Genomic DNA, 16243 nt, shown 5'->3' with positions numbered 1-16243 from the left:
GAGATGTTAACACTAATAAACTTCAAGTCTTTAAATATCATGAAACCTCTAAATGAATGGCAAAGCATTTTGATAAATAGGTAGGTACATTATGGGGAAAGCATAAAATTATCCTGAATTCGAAAGTGTTTCTAAAAATAAACGAGATCGTATAAAGGAAGAGTCAGAAGTGACCTGAATTATCGTGTAGCGACGACCGAGGCTCAACCACTTGAAATTTGAACAACGAGACCGCGATTTTAATTGTTTCGTTAAATAATCGAATTTTTTTATTAATGGGAATTGACAAAAATATAATTCTTTTTAACAAAAAAGTTTACCGACGTTCCTGGGGAGGTACCAATTCAGATTCTAAAATGAGACCTGAATGAGAGAGAGAATGAGGAAATTGTTATCATATGATAACAATTTCCTAACAAATACAAAAAGAATCAGGCATTCGGTTAAAAACGGAGATATCGAGTTAAAAAAACAAAATAAATTCAATCGAATTGAAACCTTCTTTATTTTTGGAAACGTCCATTACTAAAGACAAAACACACTCTTTTAAAATAAAAACAAATCGTTAATAATAATAAAAAAATTACTTTGTCTTTGAAATTTTATATCAGTAAAAGCAAATAAATTCGTAACTCAATCAGCACTTGTTTAACTATCTGGAAAAATAAACAAACGAAGTTTTTTTAAAGCGCTTTAAATATAAATTGAAGCAATATTAACACGCATTAATTGTTACAGTCAGACCTTTGTACTTTACAGCAAAATACTTAGACTTGACATTACAATGCACAGTAATGTGACAATTGTTGCCATTGTGAAGGTATTATCTAAATTCTACAATACACTAACTTCTATTCCTAGTTCCATCTTATACAGTTAATTATGCATACAGAACAATTGTCAATCCGGGTAATACTATATACTACGATTAATTTAAAATATAATATCATTGTAAATTAGTACAAATTTGATGATGTATAATTACGTACGTATTTATAAAATTATTATCTGCTCCCCAGAGTATACCGTATTTGGAAGTTTGTCAAAAAGTTATCATCGTAATTAAAGCAGTGACATATCCAACAAACCAAATCGAATAAAAGCGTGTTAAAAACCGTTGTTTACCTTCGTAACTTGTTTTTGTTTGAGTTGAAAACACACTAAAATTGTTTCTGCAACATGCCAGCCGCTAGCGCGACACGCTCGCTTCGCTCGCTCGGCTCATGCGGCAAGACAATCTAACACGCTCGTCGCTTTGTTCTTTGCTAACCATATCTTTACACAATCATGTAACTTTACACATCTGTATGTCTGTCTACTGGATGAAATTTTGAAGAAAAATAAATTAACAGAGAAGTGTAATAACATTAGATAGTTTTTATCTCGGAAATCGGGACTATTTATATTTTCCTTTGATATTTCGGGCGAGGTTGAAGGTGAAAACTGATTACCTGAAATAAACCAAAAGCGCTGGTGAATTAAATTCTATCAAAATTAATAATCAATACTTCGGTATTGGATCATTAATTATGTACTGATTTAAGTGATTCCGAAAGATGAACAACTACATTTTCAGACAATATCTCCTAAACAATTAACTACAATACGATACTTTGTACAAAATATTAGTAGAAAACAATACTAAACGGCTAACAAATAAAAATCTAAACAAATTAAGAGAATTAGGCAGTTAAATAAGAAAAGAGGTAATGGAAGCTTCACCAAATGTCTTCGCAAGACATTTTAATTTCATTCGTCGATTTGATATTCCGCTAAACGGTTGATCACAGATTTAATTAAAAAGTTCAACAGAGTAGTAAATCAATTATATAAAGATTCCGGGGACTTAGCAAATGATTGCGTGTAACACACATTTATGTAATTTTCGGTAATCGGATTGGATTATATCGCAAATATTTGCTACGTTCTTTTTTCTCGATAAAGTTATTTTCATACTGTTGTGATAAAATAACAATATACATATCAAGGAAATTAAACATGAATAGAATGGATTAGTGATGTATAGATTTTCTTAGTACTTAACTACTAGTTACAGTAAATATGACTGATGTATAATTGATAAATGTATAATTTCTTTGAGCTTTATGTAGTTAAATGTTTTGTGTAGAAGTGAATAAAAATCTCGAATTCAAGAAGACACGTTGCTTTGTTTAATTACACAAAAAATAAAACATGAGTTCTCTGATTCATTGAAAAACGGAAAAATTGATATGTTTTAGCAACAGAAAGTTTAACGATTAGACGATACTTACGTAGTCTAGGTTATGTAGGCTCTGATAATCCACCGCGCTCCACCTAAACCTACATAAGAACTTTGAAGGCCATTAATACTTATGTGGCTATAAACAATACACTTCGGCAGGTTAGGAAGTATAATCAATAAAAAATGTTATGTCATACGATATTTTCAATTGAAATTTAAAAACTTTCGATGTAAGGTAAAAAAATGAAATGTTTAGGAAATAAAAAGTTGTAACCCAATTTCAACGAAATACCAATTTAATAAAAATAAAAATAAAACTTGTTTATTTGAATTTTCACTTAAATCTTGAGGTTATGTGAATAAAGCGTAAAAACAAAATTTTGTTATATCTGTTTTCCGCAGGACCTGCAGTTTTGTCGGAAATCTAGAAAGTTCCCTCTAGCCCTTCAACTTACTGTCGTTCCTTTAGATAGATAGATTAGCTATCATTTTTGTTACATTCTCGTCCTTTTCCAATTTGTTTCATTCTACTTTCAATTTATTATGTTTCAAATCTATTTGTACTCATCTATAATACATATTTTAATGGTAAATCGTGGTGACGATTATTTATTATGAAGAGTTTGTGCTTTTTTACTGCTTGTTACGACTTATCTCAAGAACTGCGTGTTAAAATTTATTCTTAAAATGGTTTTACCTACGTCGTAACTCAGTAACGGGATATTTTTTTATCCCGAGTAAATCCAGGTGAAGCCGGGACAAATAAGCAGTTACACTATGAATAAATATCACTTCTTATCTGATGGATATAAAAAAATCACGCTACATGTACCACGTATGACTAGCGAACGGTTGAACAAATTTAACTTTGTTGGATATGTCTCCGCTGGATAAGGATACGTTCAAAAATAAAAAAATGTTAAATTAAAAGAAGCTGTCTAGCCGCAGCTAGTTATTTATAATATAGCTAAGTACTTTGTCATATGTTACAAATAATATGCAGGTCGTTTATTACATCAGATCTCATAAAGTAAAAATTGTCCATGATCAAAAACACCTGCAACACAATATACAAGCACGTTTATGGCGAAAAGAAAAAAGCCGAAAGTCAAAGCGAGTTTGAAATTGTATCGGGGCAGTTTGTTGTCGACTTCAAAGGGGAAAAATTACTGTGAGTCTGTATTTTCACACAGTTTTGAGCGACTTGCTTTTGTACACAGTGGAAACCCTCGGATCAAACAATTTACAAAGGCCAGCCAATCACAGCAGTTGTTGCAACGATATTTTGCACTCAATTTTTTATAAATTTATTGTTATGACGCAGAATTACATTCCACTCTGAAAAAATTACGATATACTACATAACGGATGAAGATGCACGTGGTTGTTTTTAAGAAGAGTGTCGCCAGCATTGCTGACATCCCGACTTCCTTGAGCATTGCTATCGCCGATACTGAGTGATGTAGTAGAAAGAAAAACACTTGTGAATAATTATTCCAATTTATTTTGTTCTTCAAGAGCTCCGCTTGCTACGACAGCTCGAGTCGAAGTGTTTCTGAACCGGCGCGCGCTCTGCTTTTCGTAGCAAAACTGGATGTATTGTTAGTTTGAATAAAGCATCAATTCTCGCAACTTACTAAAATTTATAAACAAAATGCTTTAAGAAATTTAAGATGATTACAAAAAGTATGTTACCGACAAATATTAAAGAATAATAATCTGTGTTCTTAATTTGAGAACAAACATTCCTAAACATTATTTTGAACCTAATTGCAATCAATGAATCAGATTTGTTTTAGAAGATGCGTGACTATGTTGTTTGAAGTGGGGTTGCACGCCGACATACACTATAATCAACATTTATATTCTAAGTATTTAATACCTGCAAATGGGAATTGAACCGCTTTTATCTTGATTAAAAGAGACATTTCCCATTTTTGTGTTACAAAATCATGGAACGGTGAAATTGTCAAAGAAGAAGGTGACGCGTGGGTGAAAAATCCAAAACTTCAAGAGTAAACTCATTAATTTGAACATTGTAGGTTTGTTTTGTAAATAAAAAGCTATTTTTAAAAAACCCTTTGAAAAATCACCGTCGCGAAACTGCTATTAATTTATTTTATGTTGTAGAATACAAATTATTTTGAAAACCATTATTTTATATTGATATAGCTAATATAGGTAGAAATTTTAGAAAATAGATGTCAACGTTTGTCATTAATGTTATAACGATAATGAGAGAGAGAGATTGCAAATCAATTAGGCCATGTTAATCCTCTTATTATAATATTATTTGTGTACTCGTAATTTGCAAGCTGATCGGATCAAATCCTGTAGATGGGTACATATTACGGATAATATAAGTCATCGTCATCATCAGCCCATACCTATTTGATTCAACTGCGGGGATACAGGCCGACGGATTATAATGTTTATTCAATCAGTCTAATTGCGGATGTCAAACAAAAAAATGAATTTTCTTATTCTTAACATGAGTGATAGAGTAATAACTATTGTTACTATATTTTTAAATTGCATTAGACATTTATAACTTTAATATTGTTATTTTTTACATTAATATAAATAAAAGTATAAGAAAACACGAAAAATGGTCTCTATTAGCCATTAAGGCTTAGGGACAGATAACGGAACGCTTATAACAGAAAATTCTTCAATACGGATTGCTTTAATGATTCAAAATGTTGGCTCTTATAGCATGTCCTAATCTGTAAAACCTTAAATCATAATCCAGCGGATTAATATCGGGATTTGATGACGGCCAGCGTGTAGCTCTGATAAAGTCTGAAACGTTCATTTTCAACTATGGTTATGTCGAGCTTTATGACTCGGTACTGAGACTTGCTGAAAAGAAAGTTTTAAGTTATAGATCATGATGTTCCTCAAGAATCGTATAATCTTTCATTCTGCTTGTTGAAATATGCCTTCATGGTCAAAATTTTCACGTCAATTAGTGGAGGAGGAAATGGGCGAGAGCCAAATCTCAAAATATGATTTTTTCTTTGGCTTTTTAGACGCCATCTGTTCTTATCCATATTGAGCGCGAAGTGTGTACGATTGGAGAACGAGAACGATAGTTTCTTTAAACACCACATTGAAAAGTAAAAGTAAAGTGTTTTATTTTTTTTACATAGCGATAATTATCGCCCAGTACATACACATTCGACTTACGAAGTGGATGTATAGTTTGTGTTTTGCAAAAATATCACAGCAATTCGGTTTTATTTATCAACTTACTTCATTTAAATATCACAAAAATGTTTCACAGCGATGACTGTTAAAGTAGGAAGACATAAATAAGGTCTCGAGATTAGTAGAAGAATAACAGATTCCAAATTCAAACAAGATCATTCGAATTTTTTTAATTGTGCAATATAGCCAGACTAAGAACATATTTTTAAAATGATGACTTACCGCGCCTTTTAGTGTGTGTTAACTCGCTCGCTGTTAAGTGTTCGAAACATCGGGTTAATAATATAATGCATAAATCGCCTTTAAAATCCGTTAAAAAGTCTTTAATTTCTAAATGTATAATACTCGCGTAAAATCAAACACAAGAAAATGCTATGGCCAAATCTATCAATTAATAATCTTTTTATATACACGTTCGAACGTACGTTCGTTCTAACGTTAATGTAAGGTATTAAGTATATTATGTGCAATATCTTCCAGGTGTAGGATAAGCGTTAGTTCACACTTGCTTTAAATCTCAAATAAGAACGTGGTGTGGCGGCGCGTGTTTACACTAGAGCCTTAATATTCGTTCATCATACCAAGAATAAAACTTCAACCGGCTGCCAAACTCACTTAAATTTACATTTTCGCTTATTAAAAGAAGAGAAGAGTGTAATAATAACTAGAAAATATGATTTAAATAAATAAATAGCCTTTGGATAACCAATTTCATTACAAAAGCGTATTCAAATACGACAATGTACACGAAAATAGCATTTGGCATAGCAATGTTATAAATTTACAAAATTTAAACATATTCTCTAGTCTTCGACACCATATGTGTGTTTCCTTAGAAGGGCAGTGCTAAGTTGTTAACATTGTAGAAATTGTTTATGTATTGGATAGATTTGTGGTCACAGATCCATTTGCAACGGCTGGCGATGTACGCAATTTGTGGTGTCAGTGCGGAAACGTTATTAAACTACATACGCCCAACTCAATTCAAACTCGATAGAAATAGCCAGTCAAAATATATGTAAAATCACGGAAATCCCTCATAAAGAATTGAAATAAAATAGACACAAAACTAATATTAAACTAAAATCAAACTTCTAATTTGTAGTGTGTTAGTGGAACTGCATTAAATTACAATACTACATAACATCATTTATAAAGCATATCAATGCTATCAAACTAAAAAGAATGCTATGTCTATTCGTAAATGTAGTTCCATATAAACACAATACATGCCTCAGTATTATGGAAACGCATTATTCCAAACAAATAAACATTATCTGAAAACGAAAATTACGAATTAACGCCTAAGAACGCAATAAATAAGTAAGACGGAAGAAACATTTGGCTATCAAAATATCACAATTTACAAATAGAAAAATGTGAAACTGAAAGGTATTCATTAGCTGCATAACTACCGCTGAGCAAGAGTCAAGATGCTGGTACCATTGACTCACTATTCATATTACTCGCTTTTAAAAATTTGATGCTTTGGAGAATTTTATACAAAATTAAACGTTATAAAACACTCTGAGTGATATCGTGACATAAAATATATTTAACAAATAATTTGTATAGCTAGATGTAACTAAATCATTTCGACTTTGAGCTCAGAAATGGCATTGAAAATATTACACGTTTTCTAATAACAGTGCATGGAATATTTAAGTGAAGTTAGGGAATAATATTTGTGATTTTACCGTATCACATAGGAAATTTTCAAAATCGTGCATAAAGCTACACTCGTTATTTAATTCGTGATATTGCCTTTAAACGTTCCCAGTCCCATTGTTGGAAGGTTCCTTCATACTATTTTTTCGTTGTAATGTCGTAGCTGTTTGTATACGGCAGCCCGCAACGTGGCCCAACCCGTGGTTGTAAATCAATGACGTCACCACCCAGATTCCCCGACTATACCACCACACTGGGATATAATTATTATACTGCATGAGCAATGTCCGAAACTTAGAGTATTGTATATATAATAAATGATACTATGTACCTAACGGGAAATTGACGCGTGTTTTTAGACAAAAATATTATTTACTTGTGTTAATAGAGTATCTTTGTATGCAGGATTACACTAATGGAAATCGTCGATCATTGTATTAAATAAGAATGGGGTAAAAGAAAATGAAGGCGTTAAGACGTGAGCGGGCGAGGAGCGAGAGCCCGGCGGTGTCCGGCTCTCACTCGCCCGTCGGCCGCGGTGATGTAAGTCACGGCACGAATGAAGCTTTTAACTGCCAAACTTGAATAACGAAAGCCTAAACGCCAAATATTCCACTTATCATAAATAAAGGCCTCATAAATTAAGAGACAAATTAATGTACTTTAAAGATGCGTAATTGTAAAGTAAAAAAATCTAAATAACAATAATATTATGGTATCCCTTTGGCTTCGAGGCTTCGAATATGTTTATTACCCTCTGTTCTGTTGGCTAATGACATATAGCAGCGTAGGCAAAAATTTATTTAATATCATACCTACTGTTATTTTTAAAATTCCTACTACTTATATTAGATTTTATACTTTAACCATCACGTTTTATTTCGTCCCTTATGTATCGTTTTATCTACTATATAAAAATAAGTCGGGTTTTCCTTCCTGACGCTATAACTCCAGAACGCACGAACCGATTTCCACGGTTTTGCATTCGTTGGAAAGGTCTCGGGCTCCGTGAGGTTTATAGCAAAGAAAATTCGGGAAAAATTTCAACAGAAAAGCGGGAAAAACGAAACCATCTGGTGGCGAAACGGAGTTCGCCGAGTTTGCTAGTTCAGTATAAACACATTCATATATAAATAATCGACAAAACAGTTCCCTCATCAAAATATACATACCTAAAGTTATACAATAATCATATAATATATCGACAATAAAAATTGTACCGCGGAGGAAGCAATATTCATTAAATTTTATTAACAAGCATGTCTATGAACAAATACAGACATGAATTTTATGAAACATATTAGCCAGCAAAACATTCGTGCAACCTGTAGTAAGCCAATTTATATGTTACGGCTACAGTGTAATTTTTGGACTCGGTTAGAGTTCGATAACCACTTTAGCACCGCCTCAGGCTGTAGTTGGCACGGGGCCAACGTAACATAACCTATTCACGGCCTCAATTGATGTATATGCAAGCTACAGTCAATCCCTTCTATAAAATCCTCCATTTAAATACTTCGCATGACAAATGATTTATGTATGGATGTAGTTTTCAGTATGTGTTGTATATTATATTCATATGTGCATATTATTGGCATTTTGATTATTTGTATTTATTTGATGTATTTACAAAGTATGCTTAGTTTAAGGTTTTTACGTGATTTGAATGCTTTTTAGGCTTTTGTCAAACAGCATGCGTACTTACGCGTATGCGTCAGAGCGCTAACCTGACCCTATGACGCCGAGCTGTGTAGTACTACGCGGTAATATACCGTCGAATCTGACGCGCGCTAAGTGCTCGTTCTGTCTGACAAAGTCTGTAGCTCATAGTACATCACAATTCGGCGTAAGAACGCGTTCTGTTTTACAAAGCAATTATAATTTGATTTTATCAAACTCGCAACATCGTCGGAAGTGCCTCACTCCATTCATTTAAACAATTTTTGTATGTGAACATTTGTTATTGAAATCCACTCGAGAATGTAACACTCGTAATATTTTTAATCTGTCGAAATGATACATTTTAACAAATAATGAGTAATAATAATTATTTATAATACGATTCATAATCATTTGTCGCATTTAATGAGAAGGCTGACAAAAAGCCTTGTTCGCATTAATTATTATCCATCATCGTGCAGCGATGGATGTAGCCTGAACTTAATATAATATGTTAAGCGTACATAATTATTTTTGATCACACATTGCGAGATATTAAAAAGTATGAAAAATATTTCCTTTGACGCATTCTTTCTATACCGTTTGGACTTTGGGAAACTTTTGACAGAGAAAAATGTTTCTTTATTAGAAAACTTCACTTTAAGATCACTCATAATTTTTTACACTTTTGACAAGAAATTTCTGTGGAGTTTGTTTTATGAATGTGAAGGGAATTTTGCGTTGCACCTGTGTTAGAATAAATAGACCGTTTCCGGTTTAGATATTCATAGAAACAGAGAACTATATGTTACAAATGATTAAATATCATATACCTAGGTAGGTATGTGAAAAGGTTGAGTTTAAGCTTGAAGTTCAAAGCCGAAAGCCCGAAGGCGACGTGAGTCAACAAAACATAAATTTGAACTTTTGGCTTCGAGTAAATTTGTGCCTTAATAATGTGAATTTAATGGTTGTATTTTCATTTCCTGACATTCTATAACACGAATAATATAACTCAATACTTTATATTTTACAGACATATTTTGTTATACCCCCAAATTGTGAAATATTAAATATTTCATAAACAAATGCTCTACCTACTGTCTACACGTGCCTTGGCACTTTTATTGATATTTGATAGGCCCTTAATCAACCAATTCTGTCAATTCTGTTTTGTGATTATGGCACATTGTACATAATTTCTACTAAATTGACGTGATTTTACTCAAATGTCAAGTGAAAGGCCAGCCAGTTCCTTGACAGGTTTTAACCTATTCGGCTTTGAACTAAGTCGAATGCTATAATGATTAGTACATATAATATTATATTGTTTGAAACAATAGGAACACGTGTATTACATCTAAAAAGTTATTGATTAATTAGTAAATAGCTTTGTTCGTCAATAGGTATTGAGCCAAAACCTATTTAACCCAGTTTATGAATAGATTTTTTGTATGGTGCGATATGAAAGAATAGATAAACAGTGGAATTAATAGGCTCCTTTGTTTTTGGGACATCGTTTGTTTTTTTTTTTATGATCTCTCGTGCATGCGATCACCATCCATGAAAATTCTCAAAGGCGCAAATACAAATGCATTGCTCGTTTAAAAGAAATAAAGGATAAGGAAAATATTGACGACGGTTATAAAAGAATAGACTGGGAAAGTGAGGAAAGCAATTCCGGCCTCCGGCGCCATGACTCATCGTACGGTGCTCAGTAGCGTGCTACTTTTCCACGCCGCTTTTCTGTAGAGGTGGGGTACCATCCCTTGAGCGAGCTGGCCCAACTCATGCCGAAACATTATCGACTCCCACATTCTAATATTAATTTAGTAGAATGTTGTTTCACGTCTTAAAATATTTAAATGGCTATATCTTAAGTATTAGTGAGTCAATTATTATTAGCATTATTTTAATACCACATTGGTTTTATGTTCATTCATAAAACGTTTGAAATATATGAATTATATAATAAACTTAAATTACTCCACCAACTTTTAATAATTTATTAAGCACCAGTAAAATTATTTCCCAAAACCGCAAAGTGAAATAGGATTACTTTTATATTTATTTGAAACCTGTAATTTTAAATTTCCTAAAATCTACGACTTTGGACAAATTTTTCAATGCTTGCTCAAATTTATTCATCGAATATCGTATTAAACAACCACTTAAAAAATGTGTTCTAATTGCTGGAGTTTTTACATTTTAGAGATGACTTTTTTATTTGATTGTATAACTTTATTGGATGAATAAGTTTTAGCCCACGATTGCGAAGTCGCCCCAAGTACAGTAATCGAGAAGTTTATTTTTTAAATACACCGCCTGTATTGAAAATTAAGAAAATCTTTGGTTCAATTACTTTACGTTTCCTTTATTATCGTTTACATATAAACTGACAAAATACAAGCAGGTAAATACGATATTTTCTGCGTGACCTAGGCCAATGTGTTTTGCCTGAAGCTGTCAATAGGCCAAGCCTGTGTAAAGGCCGTGTTTTGACGGTCTTCGTATAATCTGTTTGTTCACCGTCACCTTGCATTATAAATAATGTGCATACATAATGTGTTTGTAATAAAACGCTCTATACTGTGCAGCTCCATACATGCGATATTCACGTCATCCTTCTATAAAAAAATATGATTATTATATCGTTTTTGTAGGTCAGAATGACATGTCTCCGTTTTGGTTTTTAATGTTTAGCTACTACTGATTTTTCAACCTAGTTTTACTTAAAAATCACAATCTTAGAAGAATATAATTTATGAAATTATTTAAATTACATTGTTGTCTTTATATTAGCTTTATATTTATCATTATATAAAGCTCATATTTTGCGCTTATGTTTTTATATATTAATTGAAACGAAGTACATTACCTATTTCATTAAATAGAATATATTAGATAAATGATATAAATATTTATAAAACAATAGTAGCGAGTGCATGCCTAGAACTGTGTCTTGCGTTTCGTAGTAAGCTTTTATATTAATTAGAACTTGTTGCAATGAAAATTTAAAGCTCAGCTTAATATTATGAAGAAAGGTAAATAAATGTCACAGCTGTCTCTAATGCTGGTTGCTCACTTTCGCACAAGTGAGGGATGACATTTGTTAATGTTTTTTTCTAAACATGAGCGCACAGATTCCTACGTTGCGCGAATATTTGCACGCATGTGAGTGACCCGGGTAAGAGTGGCTCAAAATTATCGTTTGAATGTTTAGTTTCGGTTATACCTTAGCACTCTTTGGTTAACTCTTTTGTGTCCGGAGGGTTATGGTGAGTTCAAGCAGTACTAATTCCAGTGTGGGAAAGTGATGGGGTTAGATAGAAAAATGAAAGAGGTATATAAGTATTATACCTCTTTCCTTTTTCCACACTGGAATTATTATTGCTTTATGTCACTGCAACCCCCCATGCGCTGATCGTCATACTAACACAATTTATATTATTAGGCAAACTATGAGTTGCAAAACCTCCTCGCCGAGTTTTCCAAGAATGGCGTGCCGCCCCTGCAGGGGTTCGTCCCAGCCACTATACCAGATGAAGCGCTGTCTTACCTCATGTGGTCCGAAAAACCTGGTTGCCTCGAGTCTATATTCGACTGGAAAAGTAAGTACTGTTTTTATTTAAATTTATGAATCATTCATCCTAATACTAATATTATAAATGCGAAAATCTGTTAGAATGTATGGATGCTTGTTAGTATTTCACGAAAGTCTTTAGTTGTTTGAAATTTGGTACAGAGGTCGACTATAGGCTGGGTTACATAGGCTTCATTTTAGCCGGGTACCACGCGAGTGCCGCAGGTTCCAGCTAGTACCTACAACTATAATCCGAAAGCGAACAATATTATTCGTGTTAGTCATCAGTCAAGTGATATTTAACGAAAAGCGATACTTATTTTACATTTCAGAAGTATTAATGATTACATTCGTAAGTCTCTGACTATGTGCCTATCTTTCCTTCAAATTTGGTACGAAGAATGATATATAGGATTGATACTCTATAATGGTCACAAAATAATTTTCATAACTGAATTGTCACCGGACTGGGAACTATGCGGATAAAACCTCGCGACTGTCTGTATATCTCTTCCTTTGTATACGGCTATAACCGCGCGTAGAAATCTGGTTCCATACAATAAAGTCTTGTTAAACACTTATAATTATCTATATAGTTACATATCTTTCTCTTATTTTTATCGTTTTGAAATATTGTAATATTCCGTACACTATTAATCCCCAAAAAGGATTTGGTACAGAATTGGCTATAAACTCCAGGTAATCCCTCCAATAGCACGAACGAAAGCAGTTTAACGGTACTTAGCTAATTAATATCTTCCGATCGTTTGGCAATAAATGAAACTAGCTTTAGAGGCAGAAACAAGTCATGAAAAATACGTTCTATCTGCTATCTTTGAATACATGGATTAAATAGTACTATTAAACAGCTTTAAAAAAGTAGAAAAAGCAAAATGCTTAAATGTATTTTCAATATATAGAATGAGTCAGTCAGCCAGAGTAATAAGACCAAGAATGAAATATGTTCCGACGTGTATCTTTTCTCATGTCCTGGCCTATAGTATATTGAAGAAATCTGTTTAATTCTTGCATTTAAGCCCAAGCCTATCCTCGAGGAAAACTGACAGTAGACAGTTTTATTAATGTCGTGTGCCTGACTTAGTACGTCCGAAGTAATCCCAACAATTCAAGAAACAGTATTTTCTTGCCAACTGTTAATGGAAAATACAACAAATTCACGATTGAGAGGAACGCTAAACTGTGTAAAAGCTAATATTATAAAAGTTTTATATAGATACACGTCTGTGTGTTAGTTAATTAGTCTCAATTGCGGATACTATTTTCGATACAATCTGTAATCGACACGTTCTCTTGCATTGGTATTATATGTATAAACTTTATCGTATTATTAATTAATATTATTGCAGTCCTCCTGAACCAATTATTGGCTTTGGTTTGGCCATTTAATTACAGGTAGGTAATAACATAAATCTATCGAGATTAATTTTCCGCGTAGTAATACATTTTAGTAGATTAGCTGTTAATATTAAGCGTGTCTATTTTTTAATCTTTTGAATTTAAGAACAATGCGCGAAGGACCCTTTTGTTTTCATAAGGGTTAACGATCAATTCCAAAGCGCAATCCATCTTTATCCTGTTAACAAAGGGCTTTTCAAAGGTTATGTATATTATGGTTTATGTGATACTAAGAGTGAAATGTTAAGAAGTAATTGAGGATACTCGTATCTCGCACTATCTTAATGTAATTGTTTTCTGTTAACAAGAATCGAAGAAATTTTAAAGTAATATTAATTCTTATGTTACATATTTAAACAAAATGAGCTATATTGGTAATATATGTGACGAACTTTTCGCCCGTGGCGTCACCTGCGTGAAGGAAAAAGTGAACCGAGGGAAAATAATCCGACGGGTTTCCCGGATAGTTCCCGATATCTCCGTGCCCCGCACTATCACTGTACCAAATTTCATTCAAATCAGTTCAATGGTTTAGCCACGCAGAAGAGACAGACAGACGCACTCACATATTAACATGAATTTATGGTAAAGAACCTCTTAGCCATTCTTTTTCATTATTGTTTAGCATCAGATTGAAATACATATATATATTTATAATGTGGTAACCAGGTTGTACTGCATTTGCTGTATTTAAATTAGATATGGGTCATCCCGCAGAATTTACCACATCCTCAAAGAAAAGCCGTGCTGGTAACATTAATGTTATATACATGACCAGATGCTCCTAACCCCTACTACTCTCAACTTTTATTATCCCTAAGTCATGCCAGATCAACGTCTTACTGCCAGGAACACATTTTTAACTCTCGCTAAAGTTTCTAACCTCTTAGTAAAGAATAAAGTGCTTTACACAACAGAAAATTTTATCCATTATCAACTTGTTCTATTGTTTTTTTTTTTACTTGATCCGACGTGTACCGTAAAAAGAAAAACTAGATATCAACAATAATAATATAAATAAACACCTACTAATACTATAAATGAAAAATGCGACAGTAACTCTGTCTGTCACTTACGCTTTCACGCCTAAACCACAGAACCGATTTTGATGAAATTTGGTATGAAGATGGTGATGAACTTGGGAAAGGTCTTACCAAAAGTATGTTCGGTTGCTTCGAATGTTCGGTTTTAGGTTAAGTAGGTCTTAATCTAAAACCGAACCCATAATAAAATAAGAAATCAATAATATATAACACAACGCTGTTATAATAAACTTATATGGTATTATCTACACTAAATATTTAAATAAACCTAATCTACAACCAGCAAACAATTATAAACATCTTAGTATCCGTTTATTTAATGTTAATTCACTGTGCCGAAATTCTGTTTCTAGGTATACAAGGCCGAACAAGGTAGAGTTTCATTTACTAAGTAAATAACGCAAAACAATGTTTGCGTCGATTTCGGTCCATGGTCATTTGTTAAACACCTTTTCGTTTGTTAAGGAGACTATATGAGCGAAAAACGTAGTTTATATTACCTCATAGCGCATAATCTACCGCAGTAATATATAGCAGGTATGATAATTTGAATTTGATGGTGTGTTGAAAAAATTATGCTACAATTATGATACTATAGAAAGAGAACCGGCCAAGTGCGAGTCGGACTCGGCACGGCAAAGAGTTATGTAGCATTATCATTAAATAGCAGCAGACGAAAAAAAAACACATTATTAATAAAGTTAAACAGTTTTCCAACAACTAACATCAGTATGTTTTTTACCGTGTTTGATCCAGATTCTTCATTTTCTTTGTTAAAACGTTAGAGAGGGGGCATAGGGAGGGGGGCATATTACCATCACCGCTTTGAAAGGGCTTATCACTCAATCGCCATTGAGAAAAAAACGGTTTAAGAATCCTCAATGTATATTTTGAAGATCTTTCTATAAACACCCCCCACGTGTAAGATGAAATCAACAAAAAATAACCCGCTTTCGAAAACTAAAAAATAAGAGCATTTTTTAGTTTTTCAAAGCGGGTTACAGAAAACACTTAATAACCCAGCAAGTTTCAACTCTGTGGTCTAATAGTTTCCTTTACGCTTCAGAAGAACAATTAAAAACCCTGCTAATGGAGGACAATAATTCTGATTTTTGACGGATTATTCTTTGAACAACACAGTAATTTAATAATGATTATTTTTTATTATTTCATCACGAATGACGCTTTTGGATCAAAAATAAAATTAGCGAAAAATTTAATCTTACTTAAGTGATATTGACATAGCTGTCCCTAAATACAATTATTACACCACTAACTGTTTAATTGATTCTCGTACTCCTATTATATTTCACTTTCATTAAATCTGTATTTTTGGCCATTTTTAACACCAACTTAATATTAAAATGATCCACATGAATGCTATATCTCTGATTGTACAGCTTTTATAATCAATTATTTTAATCATCATGCAAATTTAAT

The 16243-nt window shown here is 32.8% G+C and overlaps 1 protein-coding gene across 1 annotated transcript in view; it reads left to right on the top strand.

Moving 5' to 3' along the window:
* The window catches only part of LOC119835700, a 59409-nt gene that overhangs the window by 24766 nt on the left and 18400 nt on the right, over positions 1-16243 (top strand). Inside the window, exon 9 of the mRNA XM_038360677.1 lies at positions 12216-12372. Coding sequence (XP_038216605.1) covers positions 12216-12372 — 157 coding nt within the window. The remainder of the gene's footprint in view (positions 1-12215; positions 12373-16243) is intronic.

This window comes from Zerene cesonia, chromosome Z (assembly GCF_012273895.1).
Source record: "Zerene cesonia ecotype Mississippi chromosome Z, Zerene_cesonia_1.1, whole genome shotgun sequence".
Lineage (NCBI taxonomy): Eukaryota > Metazoa > Arthropoda > Insecta > Lepidoptera > Pieridae > Zerene > Zerene cesonia.
This window is presented reverse-complemented; position numbering and strand designations above follow the sequence as displayed.